Genomic DNA, 13754 nt, shown 5'->3' with positions numbered 1-13754 from the left:
TATAGAAACAAAACAATGTAAGATTACGCTAATCTAAGTATACCTCAACTATTTAGAGATATTACACATCTATCTTGAGAGTTAGATATTCGAAATCTACTTACATTGCCGGACTAAAAAAAAAATCAAAATTCTACTGCTCAATAAATCACCTCTACAATCCCAAAGAATTAATTGTTGGGTGACACTGTTTTTCTGAATTTTGGGGGCGTGAGGGATGAAGATCACGATGGAAAATTCTCAGCAAACTCACTTATAAGCTAATTTTGTGTCCAAAGTTACAGAATGACCAAGGCCAAGCTCCTAAGATATTGTGAATTACTTTGTTATTCTCCCAAGCAGCTTGTACATTCCAAAAGCATTCTTATTCTGCCAGAAGTATGGAATGAAAAATGATCGATAAAACGGCGGTGAGAACTCCCTGTCTAGGTAAGGCCATGCTGCAACAGCCTGCAAGTAAAAATGTCTCAGTAAAATCCTACATTGGAAGTAGAATGGAAAGAGAGAACAGACTTTTACCTCCCACTTCGATGTGTCACTTCCACGAGAAGCATACGGTCTTTCGAGTTGAAGCTCAACAAGGAAAGTGCACGCATCGAGATCTTGGAGCTATAAAGTTCATTACATGATATATCATCACGGAAAGAAAAAGGAATCAGTAAAAGAACATGCATAGTAAGAGTGAAAAATTATAGAACTGGAGATGGTACATATTGCTCATCTGATGCTATATTCTTGTTGTTGAAGTATGGTGGAGCGGCTGCAGTCCCTCCCAGGGTAGAATTAAACGGGAAAGGAAGAAGACCTCGGAACCCATCGTTGATCCATCTTACTTCTTGCACATAATCGGGAATGAAAAATGATGATGGAAAGCGATGCCACTCGCTTCCAACACAAATTGTGGAACCTGAAAGAAGTGATATGCAGGGTGAATTTAATGATGTAGAAAGGAAGAGATGATAGGGATGGTATTAGGATTTTATTAGAGTATTAAGGGTATATTAGTAATTAGCTAGGGAATTTGTTATATCCCTTGGTTATAAATACAGGGGGAGGGGAATGAGAAAGTTGGGCAATATTTTGTAAGTGAATTAGGGCTTGAGGGTGATCTCCCTTACCTTGAATTACTTGGTTTATCTCGTAGTTTGGTTACCTATTAGATTTCAATATATTTGGGTTCTATCAAAATCTTTATCTATGGACACAAACCTCATGCACACCTATTTCCAGTTTCCCAATATCTAACCTGTTGCTATATCGTCACGGTGAGCCAAGACCTTGTAAACCTCCAGAGGAGCAGAGTAACCATTAATCAATGAAAATGTACGAGCATGGGATGCGCAAAGAATAAGGCCAAGAACAAGGGGTCTAAGAACTTTTGCCATCTGCAAAGCAAATTAACTAGCTAAATAGAGGAAATTATTATCATAATAAATTCAGAAAACAGCAGGGACGGTAGATACTCACCACAACAAGTACAGAATTATCATATGAATTGTATCTATCTCTGAAAAAATCTGGAAAGCACTCGATGACGGCTGAAGCAGCAACACAAATAAGAGGATATATTGGATAAAGGAATCTGCAGCAGCAATGTAAATATCAGGTGAAAAATGCCACCAGTAATTTCAAATATCAGAGGGTGTTTCAACAGAGAATGATGATTAGGAAGGCTAGATGAAGCCTTCAAATTCTATAGATTTAGAGCAATCAAATAAAAAAGAGCACAATAGCCAGCACCATCTATCTTACATCCCCAATATAAAATCAAAAGGGCAAATCTTTACAGAACTTCAACCCAGAAGTTCCAAGCACAAAAAGTTGTATTCAAAATAATCATCTTTTGGGTTTCTAGACACCATATATAGTAACTTATAAGAGAACAAACTAAAATATTTTTCTTTTAAAAATATAATTTCAGGGAAGATATACAATATTGTTGTAAAAGTATCAAACCTTTCCTCCTTGTGTGGCTGCAATGACATGAATGCCAGCCAAATATAAATAGGTGAGATCACCACGAGCAAGTCTGGCACATACTTTTTCCTTGAAATTTTTAAAATTCCCAGAAAAAGTAAGGCAAGAACGAAACAAACATTGAAGTTGTTAAATCCATTTCTGAGATAAAACAATGGTCCTTCGGTTCCATACAAGTGGCTTTCACCACCTCCCAAGACGTTATATATCAGCAAATTTAGCACAGATGATGTCCACCTTTTATAATAATAATAGTCAACAAGCAGCGAGAAGACCTACAAGCCAAACCATAGGAGCTTTTAGCAAGTTCATGACACATTTTATATGAACTAAAGAGCAACAGAAAAAAGAGGTTTTCAAAAGCTGGTTCAATCTGTCACAGAATCTACATTTGTTATTTACTTTCCATTTTCACAGTAGAAAACTTATTTTCAATAGTAAAAGTGAATTTTTAATGGAAAAGTTAGGAGTAAAGGATTGACAACTATAATTGGGAAGTAGTTTTTAAGCCAAAGTTTATTATTTTCTTTAATAGGAAGAAAATTGTATCAAGATTGAGCAGTAAGAAAGAAATCCTCCAGAAATCAATGGGATCCACTTGCGGTATAGTAATTCTCTATACTTTTCTTCTTGCAAGGGTGTTTCTTTGGGAACACCATCAAGCTAAAAATTCATACTCAGGAATGGAGGGAAAACATTTCATCTAGGGTCCAACAATGGTCGAGGTTGACTTTTAGAAGGCTAGATTGGACTGATTTGGCCCAAGCATTTAAGGCGGCCAGATCTGGCTAAGCTAAGCAAGGGTGTTATCAAAAGGGTTTTAATCCTTCCTCAATACACTGGAAAAGGTTTTCTAAACTGACTATGGTCAAAGTTTTGTCTACCACATCAGCCGGCATCTCACCATCCTCCATGTTGCTAATTGAGACAGAAGTAGGGTTGGGACCAGGAGGAATGCATTTCTTTTCTACATCCCTAGAAATGAATGAAAATACCCCAGTTGGCAGTCCCCATCCTCATCTCTATCTTTAATGGGGATTCCCCACATTTTTCAAGGAATTTTGGCATCTTTAGCTGGAATCAGTTTAAGAAAATGGAGGAGATAGGAAGAAGCTAGTATCAAATCAAGAAGTTTGATTTGTTCCTTATTGGATTTAAAATTCTATTTTGTAATCTTTTGTAAATAGAATACCTTATCCTCTTTCTCTTGATAAAAGCTTCCATTAAACAAAAAGATCATAAACAACACAGTAAAATTACTTGAGAAGACATACAAGAAGAGCTATCGATGTTAGTGCCCCTGCAAGAAACGCCTCTTTGAATTTTCTGCGTAAAGAGTAAACTGTGACTGGAAGGAAAACCAAGATTGAAAATGGCCAGCCAAGAATTACACCAGCAGCAGCAACAGCAACCGCTAGAGCAGGTTTCTCAAGTAGAAATAACCCAGATGACAAAGATACTGCATACATGGAGAATGAACTAGGCAAGAAGCCTGGAAAATGAGGCAACAATGACGAATGATGAGGCAATTCCAGATTAAATAAAAATTACTTAATAACTAAAAAAAGAGATTAAAATGGTCTTCCATGTAGAAGTTGCACAATAAATAATTTACGTAGGAGATACAGGGGAAAAAAGGCCACTCACTGGTGCTAGCAAAGAAACAACCACTGGTCAAGCACAACATCGCAAGAGTATAAGTGGCAAGGCGCTTCCCAAACTTCCTAGAGAGTGCTACAACAAGAACTGTTTCTGTAACAACAGATAGAAAACCAAGGAAAAGTCTCACAGCAAAGAATACTCTCACCTGCAATTTAAAGAGAGATTAAAACCATGGACATATCTGGATCTACGTTTAAGCTATTGAGAAAATAACAATAAAAACTGAGAAAGGATGGCCCTTTACTTTATCCTCAGAAAACAGCCACGCAGCTGGTCTGCCCACTAATTCATGGAGAACAATGTATAAATATGACCGAAGCGCAAACTGGGAACTGCAAGAGAGCGCAGTTTCAGCGAATATACAAATTAAACAAGATCTTGTTGAAACTTGAAAGTAATCAACCTCATGTAAATGCTAATTCTTACTACTCTTTCTCTATGTACATTAAAATCTGATGTCTAACTCCAAATAGCAGCTCAGACAAAGTTGGACCCATCTTCAAATGAAAGCCAAGAACGATAACAAAGTATTCATCATTTGATGAATGATCTACTTGATCATATAGGAAGTCATACAACTTGTGTGTGTGCGCACGTGCATGTGTTCATGTCTTGCAAATAGAATATCCATAAAAGGCCAGTAACCTAATTCACACATTCAGTTAGGATTTTAAACTCCAAGACCATTAGCACCAAACTTACTCCATCAAATCATGTCACAATTGTCTTCTCTTAATTCCTTGATTAACATATCGTTGCTTAAAGTAATTCATTACTTTGATCTACCAAAAGAGGAAAAAAAAATATTGCTATATGGTGTGTTATCCAACTCAAGCCACTGGGACCCAACAACACAGAATCGAACTAAGAGTCTGAAAACTAAGAGAACGACGGGGGTAACAAAGAAACCCAATGCAACAACAGTGTAAGATAGCTGTAAACACCAGAAAAGGGGGATGTAGTACACAAACTACAATAACCGGGATTTCAAGCTCAAGGAAATCCAATCAACGAACCGCAATACAAAGAGAAATTAACATTTCCTATGTTATCCAAGCATGAATGTGGGAGAATTTCGAGTAAGAACCTGTATTCCCAAGTTTGGAAGCCAGATTTGTAGAGAAGGAAATGGAGAGGTTCCCAATAATTGAAAACCTCATCGCAGTCGTGGATGATGTTGGATGTGGCACTCATGTAGCGGAGTAGCCCCAGAGCAAAGAGTGGGAAGAACCACCCAAGTCCTTTGTCTTCGCTTTCAGTGGTGGTCGATCGGCCTGGCTTATCGGATTTAGAATAGGAAGAAGAAGCCGCCATGGACGGCGGAGGGTCGGAGGTGTAGGGGCGCCTCTGCCGCATCTCTAGAGCCATTCTCTTTTTCTCGGATGGGTGTGTGTAGGCAAATCGGAGAGACTGGTCTTTGTGCTGTTCAAAAGTCGAGTGCTTTGCTTCCCATCGAAGTCTCGACTTAGAACGTTCCTTTCTTTCCCTCTCGACAATTTTATTTTATGCTAAATTGTAAAATTGGTCCCATGATTTAGAAAAATAAGATTTGAGTTCCTCTAAATTATAATTAGAATTTTGATCCATGTAGTTTGATAGAATTTCGTCAAACTATCGAGACTATTTATGAAATAAATTAGAAGGACTAAATTCTAAATTTTTTTCGAATTAATATAGACTAAATTTATAACTTAATATTTTTTATTTTATTTATATATTATTATTATTAAGGTTGAAGCTCTTGATTGATCTTATTCAATTGAACTACATTCATGTGAGCTATTTATTATCAACTAGATTTTGATAAATCTTTTGGACATCCCATTTGTTCAAAAACTTATTAGCCTAATCGAGTCAATCATTTCTCAACCATAATTTTAATACTTTGGACAAATTGCAAAAACCATCTTAAAGTATGATGTTAGTTGTTATTATATTCTTAAACTTTCAATTGTAAACAAAACATTGAATCCTCAAACTTATGTAAGTGTTAAAAATGACCATCAAACTTACATAATTGTAAAAATGGTAACAATTCTATAAGTTTGAGTTCAATTTTTATCATTTAGAGATCCAAGTTCTACACCTTTTGTAAGCTTGGGGGTTCAATTTTAATATTTATAAAAGTTTAAGAGCTTAATTTTTGTAATTGAAAGTTTGATGGTGTAATTAGCAATTACTACCATATTTCAAGAGTGATTTTTGTAATTTACCTATAATTTTCTTTCATCCATTTAAGCCTTTAAGGCGTTAAAGAGTCATATCTACTCTTTAAATAAAAGTTTTTTGAGAGATTGTCAAAATTAAGAAAGAAACAAGTTTACATCATTGTATATTAAACATATATATATATATAAAATGGAAGTATCCACATCTCATAAGTTTATTGTTAGTACATAGAACCTAACAAATGACTAAATATTCCCCATGCTAATGAGAAGATTGGCAATCATTGAAAGATTAAATGCAACACACTTCTTAGGTTGGTTTTCCTTCATAAAGAAAAATAGAGAATAGAAAATGCAACTAAACCTCTTATTTTATAGCACAGTTAGATGTTTAAGCCTTACACTGACATAAAATGGCAAAACGATGTGGACTTTAGAGAAGTGATAAAAAAAAAAAAAAAAAAAAAAAAAAGATAATATAACAGGACTCTTCACTGCATTAATGCAATTATTTAAAGTTCAAACGCCTTGTAAAGTAACAACATAATTCACTGGCCACTCTAGTATTTGGGGCACAGTAGTTTTTTTAATCATGCAGCAACGCAGCAGTCAGTCACAGTCACTCAACATCTCTTCACACCAAAAGCTGGAATCACTTAAACAACATCCACTTCTGATGCATAAATTATGAGTAGCTTTTTCTTTCTTGGCAATTTATATGTTGGGAGAAACCACCAGCAAAAAGCAAAAACAAAGGGCTTATATATTATATAATGCTCTCTGTTTAACCAGTGTTCTGCATTCCAGCAGCAATACCCTTCATGGTCAAGATCAGGGTGTCCTCTAGCCCAGGTGCGTACTCGCTTTGCGGGTTTAGATTAACGAGTTCGTCTGCTGGTTTGCTGGCTTCCATTATTTCCCTTGAAATGTGTGGACGGACTTTCACGTGGTAGTTTGGATCGCGGATTCGTTTCATTGTATAGGCTTGGCACACATTCAGAGTTGTGATGTATGAATCACGAAGACGAAGTCTTTGCTTCAAGTAAGGATCCCCTTCAAGAAGATCACTGTGTCCAGCAATCTACAAAGTACAAGGACAAAAAAATTGTATCAAACTATGATTGAATGAAAGACCTTATGTGGTATTTGATTGAATGGACAATGTTCAAATTTTACCTGCAGCAAAAGGCTCTTTGTTTCTTCAAAGTTGGCTCTCAAGCGCTCTCCGAACGACCAGAGGTCCTCCGAGACTAAGAGCTTGTCGTACAAAGCTGCAATCCCAGGGTCTCCTTTAGCGAACACCATTTCAACCAAATCGATGGTGACCCTAAAGAAGGGCCATTCATTATACATCTCCTGCAGCATTTGAAGGTTTTTAACATTCTTTTGAATAATATGCTTGAATGCTGCTCCGAAACCTAACCAAACTGGTAGATGGAATCTCGTCTGTGTCCATGCAAAGATCCATGGGATTGCACGGAGTGACTCAATACCACCACTTGGCTTCCGTTTTGATGGACGGCTTCCAATATTCATCCTGCCATACTCCAGCTCTGGTGTTGCCTAAAATCACAAGTACAAAATATCAAGTTAAGAATAGCTCATAGTCAGTGCAGATTTCAAGAATGAAATTACGGGAGTCAGCAAAAGAAATCCTACAAGGCGGAAATATTCGACAAATCGTGGTTCTTTGAAGACAATGGAACGGTATTCTTCTGTAGCAACAACAGCCATTTCATCCATCAGTTCACGCCATTCAGGTTTTGGTGAAACTGGAGGGTGCATTCCATGCTCAAGAGTTGCAGCAGTGAAACGTTGGAGCGTTCTAAAACACAAGTGCTCCTCTCCAAACGACTGCTCGATAACTTCCCCCTGTACCGTTACACGGAGTGAACCGTGAACTGTCTCAGGTGGTTGGGACAAAATAGCAAGATGAGTGGGTCCACCTCCTCTTCCAACAGTGCCACCACGACCATGAAACATAGTTAGCTTCACACCATACTGCTTTGCGACATTTATAAGCTCCTCTTGAGCCTTGTACAACTGCCAGGCTGCAGAGAACCGTCCAGCATCTTTGCCAGAATCCGAGTAGCCAATCATGACTTCTTGCTTTCCATTAATCTGATTTCTGTACCAATCTATTGAGAAGAGGCGAGCAAGGGCTGCTGGTGCAGCCTCCAAATCTGCAAGCTTCTCAAACAGGGGAACAACTCTCAGTGGTTGGCTAACATGGCACTCACGTTGCAAGAGCTCAACTGCCAAAACATCAGATGGAGCAGTGGCCATGGAAATGATATATGCACCAAAGTTATCAGAAGGAAGTTCAGCTATGACATGGAACGTGTTCAAAACATCAGATATTTCTTCTGTTTTAGGAAGATCAGGACCAAAAAGAGGACGTTTGCCACTGAGTTCAGATAAAAGCCATTCTTGTCGCTGTTCCTCAGACCATTCTTTGTAGGAACCAATATTCAAATGCTGAGTAATGGCATCCAAGACATCGGTGTGACGATCGGACTCTTGCCTGATGTCAAGTCTTACAAGTGACAAGCCAAAAGTGGACACTTGCCTCAAAAAATCAAGAAGGGTGCCATCAGCAATTGCACGGTCACCACAAGAACAGAGGGATCTGTAGCATAGTTCAAGAGGCTCCAAGAACTGCAAAAAGTTGGGAAATTAATCATAAACAAAACAGTTTATCTCACAGAAAGCTAAGAAAGGAGTATAATTTAGCGAAATAACTAAATCATAACATGAACTTTCTAGTTTTCTTTAAAATTAATTCCATTAGCAAAGCAAGACAGACTTTTACAACAAAATATCTCTTTTCTTTATTGTTCCCCACTTTACTTTCCTCGCTCAAAAGCTCTTTAAAAACAACAACAAAAGGAAGCTATTTCTAAAGTAATAAAGTTGCAACCTTTATTCAGAGTCCTATCATATTGGTGAAACTGAAATACATCATCCAAAAAAATATTGCTACAAGAGTTTGTGGGTCAGATGTTCATTACTTTATAGTTTGACTAGTCCCAAAAAATTATTATCTAAAATGTTTTATAATTATTCTCCATTTTTATTCAAGCCAATTGTAGAACTCGGTATTCTGCCTTAGCAGTTCAGCGGTAAGAATGTCCAATACTTCCAATGAAATGATCGTTGTACCCCAAATAATTCTTTTTCAAAAAGAAAAAGAAAAGAAAAGAAAAAGACTTTTAATGATCCAGGAAGAAGAGGTAACCTGCTCAACATTTGTAAAAGTCCCATCCTCTGGGATGTCAGAATATCCATTAGCTAACAAATGGCGAGATCGTTCACGCGTCTGATAAAGCTTGTCCCTTACATCACCCAGAATCACTCGATAGGGTTCACTGGCAGGAATTTGCTTCCAAAATTCTATCCAAAGAAAAAGAAAATTTTTATTCATTATCACCAAACTTAAGATTTCCTCTATGAAATAAATTAAGCAACAAAACTAAGTGCATCCACAAACGTTTTTTCTTCTAATTTAAACATAAGTCATGATTGATTGATTACCTATATAGTGTTTTGCAACCCGCCTCGATGAATTATGAAGCATGTCTGCACGCTCACGAAGCTCATTGCTGCAACGCCACATAGACAACTGCAGGCAGACAAATATTATGAGTATGGTCCATTAATTAGTTGATGCTAATTGCTCAAGTAGTAAATTAAACATTGTCTATTAATCAAATGGGAAAGGTTCCCCAAATTTGCATATTGCTGCAGGTGTAAATACCTCAAACATGAGATCCTCGATCTGTGAGTAGTACAGGTTAGCAGCCATCATTCTAGCAAGAAGACAGACATCCCTTGTAACCTCAGGCGTCACCCTAGGATTACCTGTAGACCAATTAAGGCAAAGTTAAAAATTAAGAAGACAGTTACAATTTCCTGAAGTACCATCAGTGTGGAGAGAGAGGATATATTATTCCACTTTCATAGTCTAACGAAATTCAATGCTTTGCATTTACATTACGGCAAAAGAAAAAGATTTTGTACCATCACGGTCACCACCCATCCAAGATGAAAACTGAATTAGTGGTGCATTGTAAGGAACACGCTCATCAATCCCTATGTTTTTCAAAGCAGTATCGACACGGCGCAGAAATTTAGGAACACCCTTCCAAATTGTCTCATGGAAGTAGCTCATTCCTGCCCTCATTTCATCTTGTGGGGTAGGAGGAGTTCTACGGATTTCATCGGTACGAAATGCAGCTTGAATCTAAAAAAAGAAAAGGAAACGTCCATTGTTGTCAAAATCAAATGACTGCAATAAAATGTCTACAATATAAGCCAATGTATCCAGTTCCATTGAGTGTATCATGTCACATTGCACTAAAATGTTCAACAGCATACATCTTTCAGTTATTATTTCTAGAAACATGCATTTTGATATTCACAATGAACACATGACAATAATAGACAATAAATGGAGCATGCCCATCTATCTCAACTTTGTTTCACTTTCAACAACTGCTATAATTTTTCATAAAAAAAAAAACAAGAAAGCGAAAATCAACAGTCTGCAAACTCAGACATTTGATTTTTTTTTTTATATATATATATTTTGAGTCAGAGGAACATCAGATGACAGATACTAGGGGTGCAAATTTCACCTCTCTCTGAAGTGCCTCATCGAGCTCTTGCTTGTCATCAGGAGTAATGTCTTTGGCGTACAACTGGACTAAACAATCCCTTATCCTGCATGGTTAGAGTACTAATTAGTTAGGACATTTGAAAAGTAAATATAAAAATAAGCATAAAAACAATCAACAGTAGCTCAAAAGTCAACCTTGCATGCTTTTGAAGCAAAGATCTACGAACTGATTGAGTAGGATGAGCAGTTAAGACCAAATCAACAGTCTGGTTCTTCAAGGCATCAAAAACTTCTTGAGGGGACTTTTTCAGTTCCCCCACAAGCTTCTTCAGAGTTTCCTCAATGTCAGATTCAGTGGTTGCAGAGTTCTCATCAGCAAAATCTCCCTTCTTCAGCTTGATCCTTCGACGGTAAGCAATCTGAACCTCCTCGGCCAAGTTAGCCAAGTTAAGCATATGGGAGAAAGATTTGGCAATGACAATAGAGTCCCCTGGATCTAAACTAGTCAGCACATTTCCAAGCTCTTCGAGTTTCTTTGGATTGTGCTTCCCTTCATATTCGGCAGAAAGTTCATAGCACTCTTGCACCTATCATCAAAAACAAAAAAAGTCAAACAGTCACTAGCTATTGGTCCCATGGAAGTAACGATCGTGACCGATTTCAAATAATATGAATGTAAGTAGCAAGCAGTTGGAAGCATGTTTCTTCTTTCCTTTCTGATGATGTACTAGATTCACACTTCAGCAATGTCAAACAGAAAGAAAAGAAGTTTTAATTGGTAAATACATCCATACTATATGCTATTTACACACCCAGTAAAGAAAACAAACCAAAATTATGACAATGGGACTCATTAAACTTCAAGGATGTTCTATCAATCTTACAACTATCAAATGACATCAAGTTTTAAGTCATGGCCATAACTTATTCTATTAATAAAAAGATCCATTACTTTTCTAATCACACAAAAAGGTTATTATATTCCACAAAGAGAGTGAAACGAAACAAAAATATTGTTCATCCTTCCTTCGAAATCAAATTCAAATTCCCAGTGGTTCTAACTTACAGTTTCCTTCAGATCCTCTCCATGTAAATCCTGGAGAATGTCAAGGAACCGATCCAGTAACAACGCATCGTACTCCACCAATTTATCATCCTCACTCAATCTGGCTGGTACTAAAAGCCGAAGCTGCGCATCAATTGATGCCATCTTTTCCAGATTCCGGTTAGCCATATTTCACACTAAATTTCCGTCTGAAATCACCACCTAAAACAAAAGAAAAGAAACAGAAAAACCATTAGGCACCCACAAAACTATCAAATCAAAACCCCCCAAAGTAAATCCAGAAAACAGGGGAAGGGAAGGGAATTTCAAAGACGATCGACAAAAATGGAGCCTAAAACAACAAGAATTCTGAAACCAAATCCAAAACCCAGTACGAGAAACGAGTAAATGGAAAGAACCCACAGGTTTCTACCTGGAAAAAGGCCCAAAATTGGGAGTGGAAAACAGAAAATCAACAAATACCCAAATGGGTAATGGGGAAAAGGTATAGGTGGAGAAAGGCGTACCTGAAGAACAGAGGCAAATAAGAGGAGGAAATGAAAAGAGAAGAAAAGGGGAATTGGGAGAGATTCTGAGATGGAAAGGCAGTGGTTGGAGAGGTTTATATAGAGTAGAGCAATGAGGCTCCTCACATTGGATGTTCAACGATGATAAAATCCAAATAGGAATCGGAAAAATAATGAAGAAAGAAGCATCGCCAAAGTCCCTATCAACGACTTTACCGCTCTCTCTCTCTCTCTCGTCTCGTCTTTACCTCTCTTTCTCCAAAAGCACTTCTCTTTTTCTTTTTCTTTTTCCCTTTTTAATCTGCTTTTTTTTAATTAGTTGTCAGCTTTTCTATTTTCTATTTGGGAGAAAAGGTATTATTTAATTAGGGATATTTCAAAAATAAATAAATAAATTAGGGCTGTTCCTTTTACCTCTACGAAGAGGAAGTTGGGGTAAGAGAAAATTTTCCTTTAACCTAAACGAGGACGGACATGAAGAATGTATTTACCTCCTTCCGTTCCATTTGACTCTTTTTTAATTTATTATTATTTTTTTTTTTAGTGTAATTAGATATATTGTATTTAAATTTCAAGATTTATTATTTAATGGTCCATTGTATGAATTATATATGGATAATTTAATGTGTAATGGTAATTGTTTTGTTCTATTATGTGATTTAAGTATTTTTTTCTTCAAACAAATTAATTAACCAGTTAGATGAAATTTTTTAGTGAAAGTTGACGTATAATTAAAACTTTTCCATATAACTTATGTAATTTAATTGAGTTCTTTTATATATTAAAAAAAAATTAAATGGGACAACTTCCAAGGAGGAATATGATTCTCGTGAATTTCTACAAAATTAATTTGAGAATTTTGTCGGGATGATGTGAAATTGGGACATGAACGAAAAAGTCATTCTTGAGCTCCTCGTCCTGTGACCGTTTTCAATTAAAATATATTTTTGATTTCTATAGTTTAAATTTAAAAAATATATTTTCAAAATTTGTAAAGGGAATACTAGTTTTTTTTTCTTGTGGTGGGGGGAGTCAATAATAAACTAAATCTAATACTAGAGATTTTTAGACATTTGAAAATACATGTAATGATTAAGTTATTCATCAATATTTTGATATATCATTAATTAATCACCAATATAAAAATAAATATTAATAATAAGATCTAAACTAAATTAGGGTGAAAAGAGCTTAATTATTAATTTAATTATTTTATAAATGATTTAATTTACATGAATATTTATAGAAATTGATGTTTTATTTGATATATCAATATGTATGTACAAAAGAATTTCGATATCAATATTTATTATTTTTTTTTTTTGTTAAAATAAATTTTTAAATTAAGGGATCAAACCATCGATCTTTAAAACAGTAATTGATGTCTTTATCTATGGAGTTATGGTTAGATTGACAATTATTTTACATACCGATAATTGCACTTCAAATATAAATATATGTATCAATGTATCACAAACATATTTACCAACTTTATTTTTCTTAAAAAAAAAAAAAAAAACCATATGTATTAGACAGGGTGGGTATTATGTGGATAAAAATTAATGGCAAAATAGCAATAGTGATTAAAATGGTTATTCAAATTAAAGATACAAATCAAACAAAGTATATGTTAAATTTCTTTGGTCATTGAAGTAGGGTTTTTTTTAAAAAAAAAAAAGAATCTATATAAGCTTTGTTGTTCATAAAATTAGTTGATTTTATATACTTTTCTTCATTATTCTTTACAAATTATTATT

At 35.8% G+C, this 13754-nt stretch overlaps 2 protein-coding genes across 3 annotated transcripts; both read right to left on the bottom strand.

Annotated features, from left to right (window-relative positions):
• Positions 1-23: 23 nt before the first annotated feature.
• Positions 24-5168, bottom strand: EBS3 (Alg9-like mannosyltransferase family). Its single transcript, XM_039040256.2, has 10 exons — positions 4727-5168; positions 3884-3971; positions 3625-3784; positions 3252-3469; positions 1957-2252; positions 1468-1582; positions 1247-1385; positions 711-907; positions 520-609; positions 24-450 (listed from the first exon to the last, which is right to left on the bottom strand). Exons 1-10 carry the CDS (start codon positions 5005-5007, stop codon positions 319-321), a joined length of 1716 nt encoding a protein of 571 aa, XP_038896184.1. The 5' UTR covers positions 5008-5168; the 3' UTR covers positions 24-318.
• Positions 5169-6160: 992 nt separating this feature from the next.
• PPC3 (phosphoenolpyruvate carboxylase 3) lies at positions 6161-12276 on the bottom strand. 2 transcript variants are annotated; one of them, XM_039041925.2, is made up of 11 exons: positions 11998-12276; positions 11492-11692; positions 10621-11012; positions 10445-10529; positions 9828-10050; positions 9565-9668; positions 9342-9429; positions 9046-9200; positions 7467-8465; positions 6984-7370; positions 6161-6888 (listed from the first exon to the last, which is right to left on the bottom strand). In XM_039041925.2, the coding sequence occupies exons 2-11, from the start codon at positions 11657-11659 to the stop codon at positions 6592-6594; spliced, it is 2898 nt and encodes a 965-aa protein (XP_038897853.1). In that variant the 5' UTR covers positions 11660-11692; positions 11998-12276; the 3' UTR covers positions 6161-6591. The 2 variants fall into 2 exon arrangements, with proteins under 2 accessions (XP_038897853.1, XP_038897854.1); XM_039041926.2 differs by having other exon boundaries at positions 11904-12143.
• Positions 12277-13754: the final 1478 nt, after the last annotated feature.

The sequence above is a fragment of the Benincasa hispida genome, chromosome 9 (assembly GCF_027475165.1).
Source record: "Benincasa hispida cultivar pf3 chromosome 9, pf3_genome.v1.1, whole genome shotgun sequence".
In the NCBI taxonomy this organism is placed as follows: domain Eukaryota; kingdom Viridiplantae; phylum Streptophyta; class Magnoliopsida; order Cucurbitales; family Cucurbitaceae; genus Benincasa; species Benincasa hispida.
Note: the sequence above shows the minus strand (reverse complement) of the source record. Positions and strands in the feature narration are given on the sequence as shown.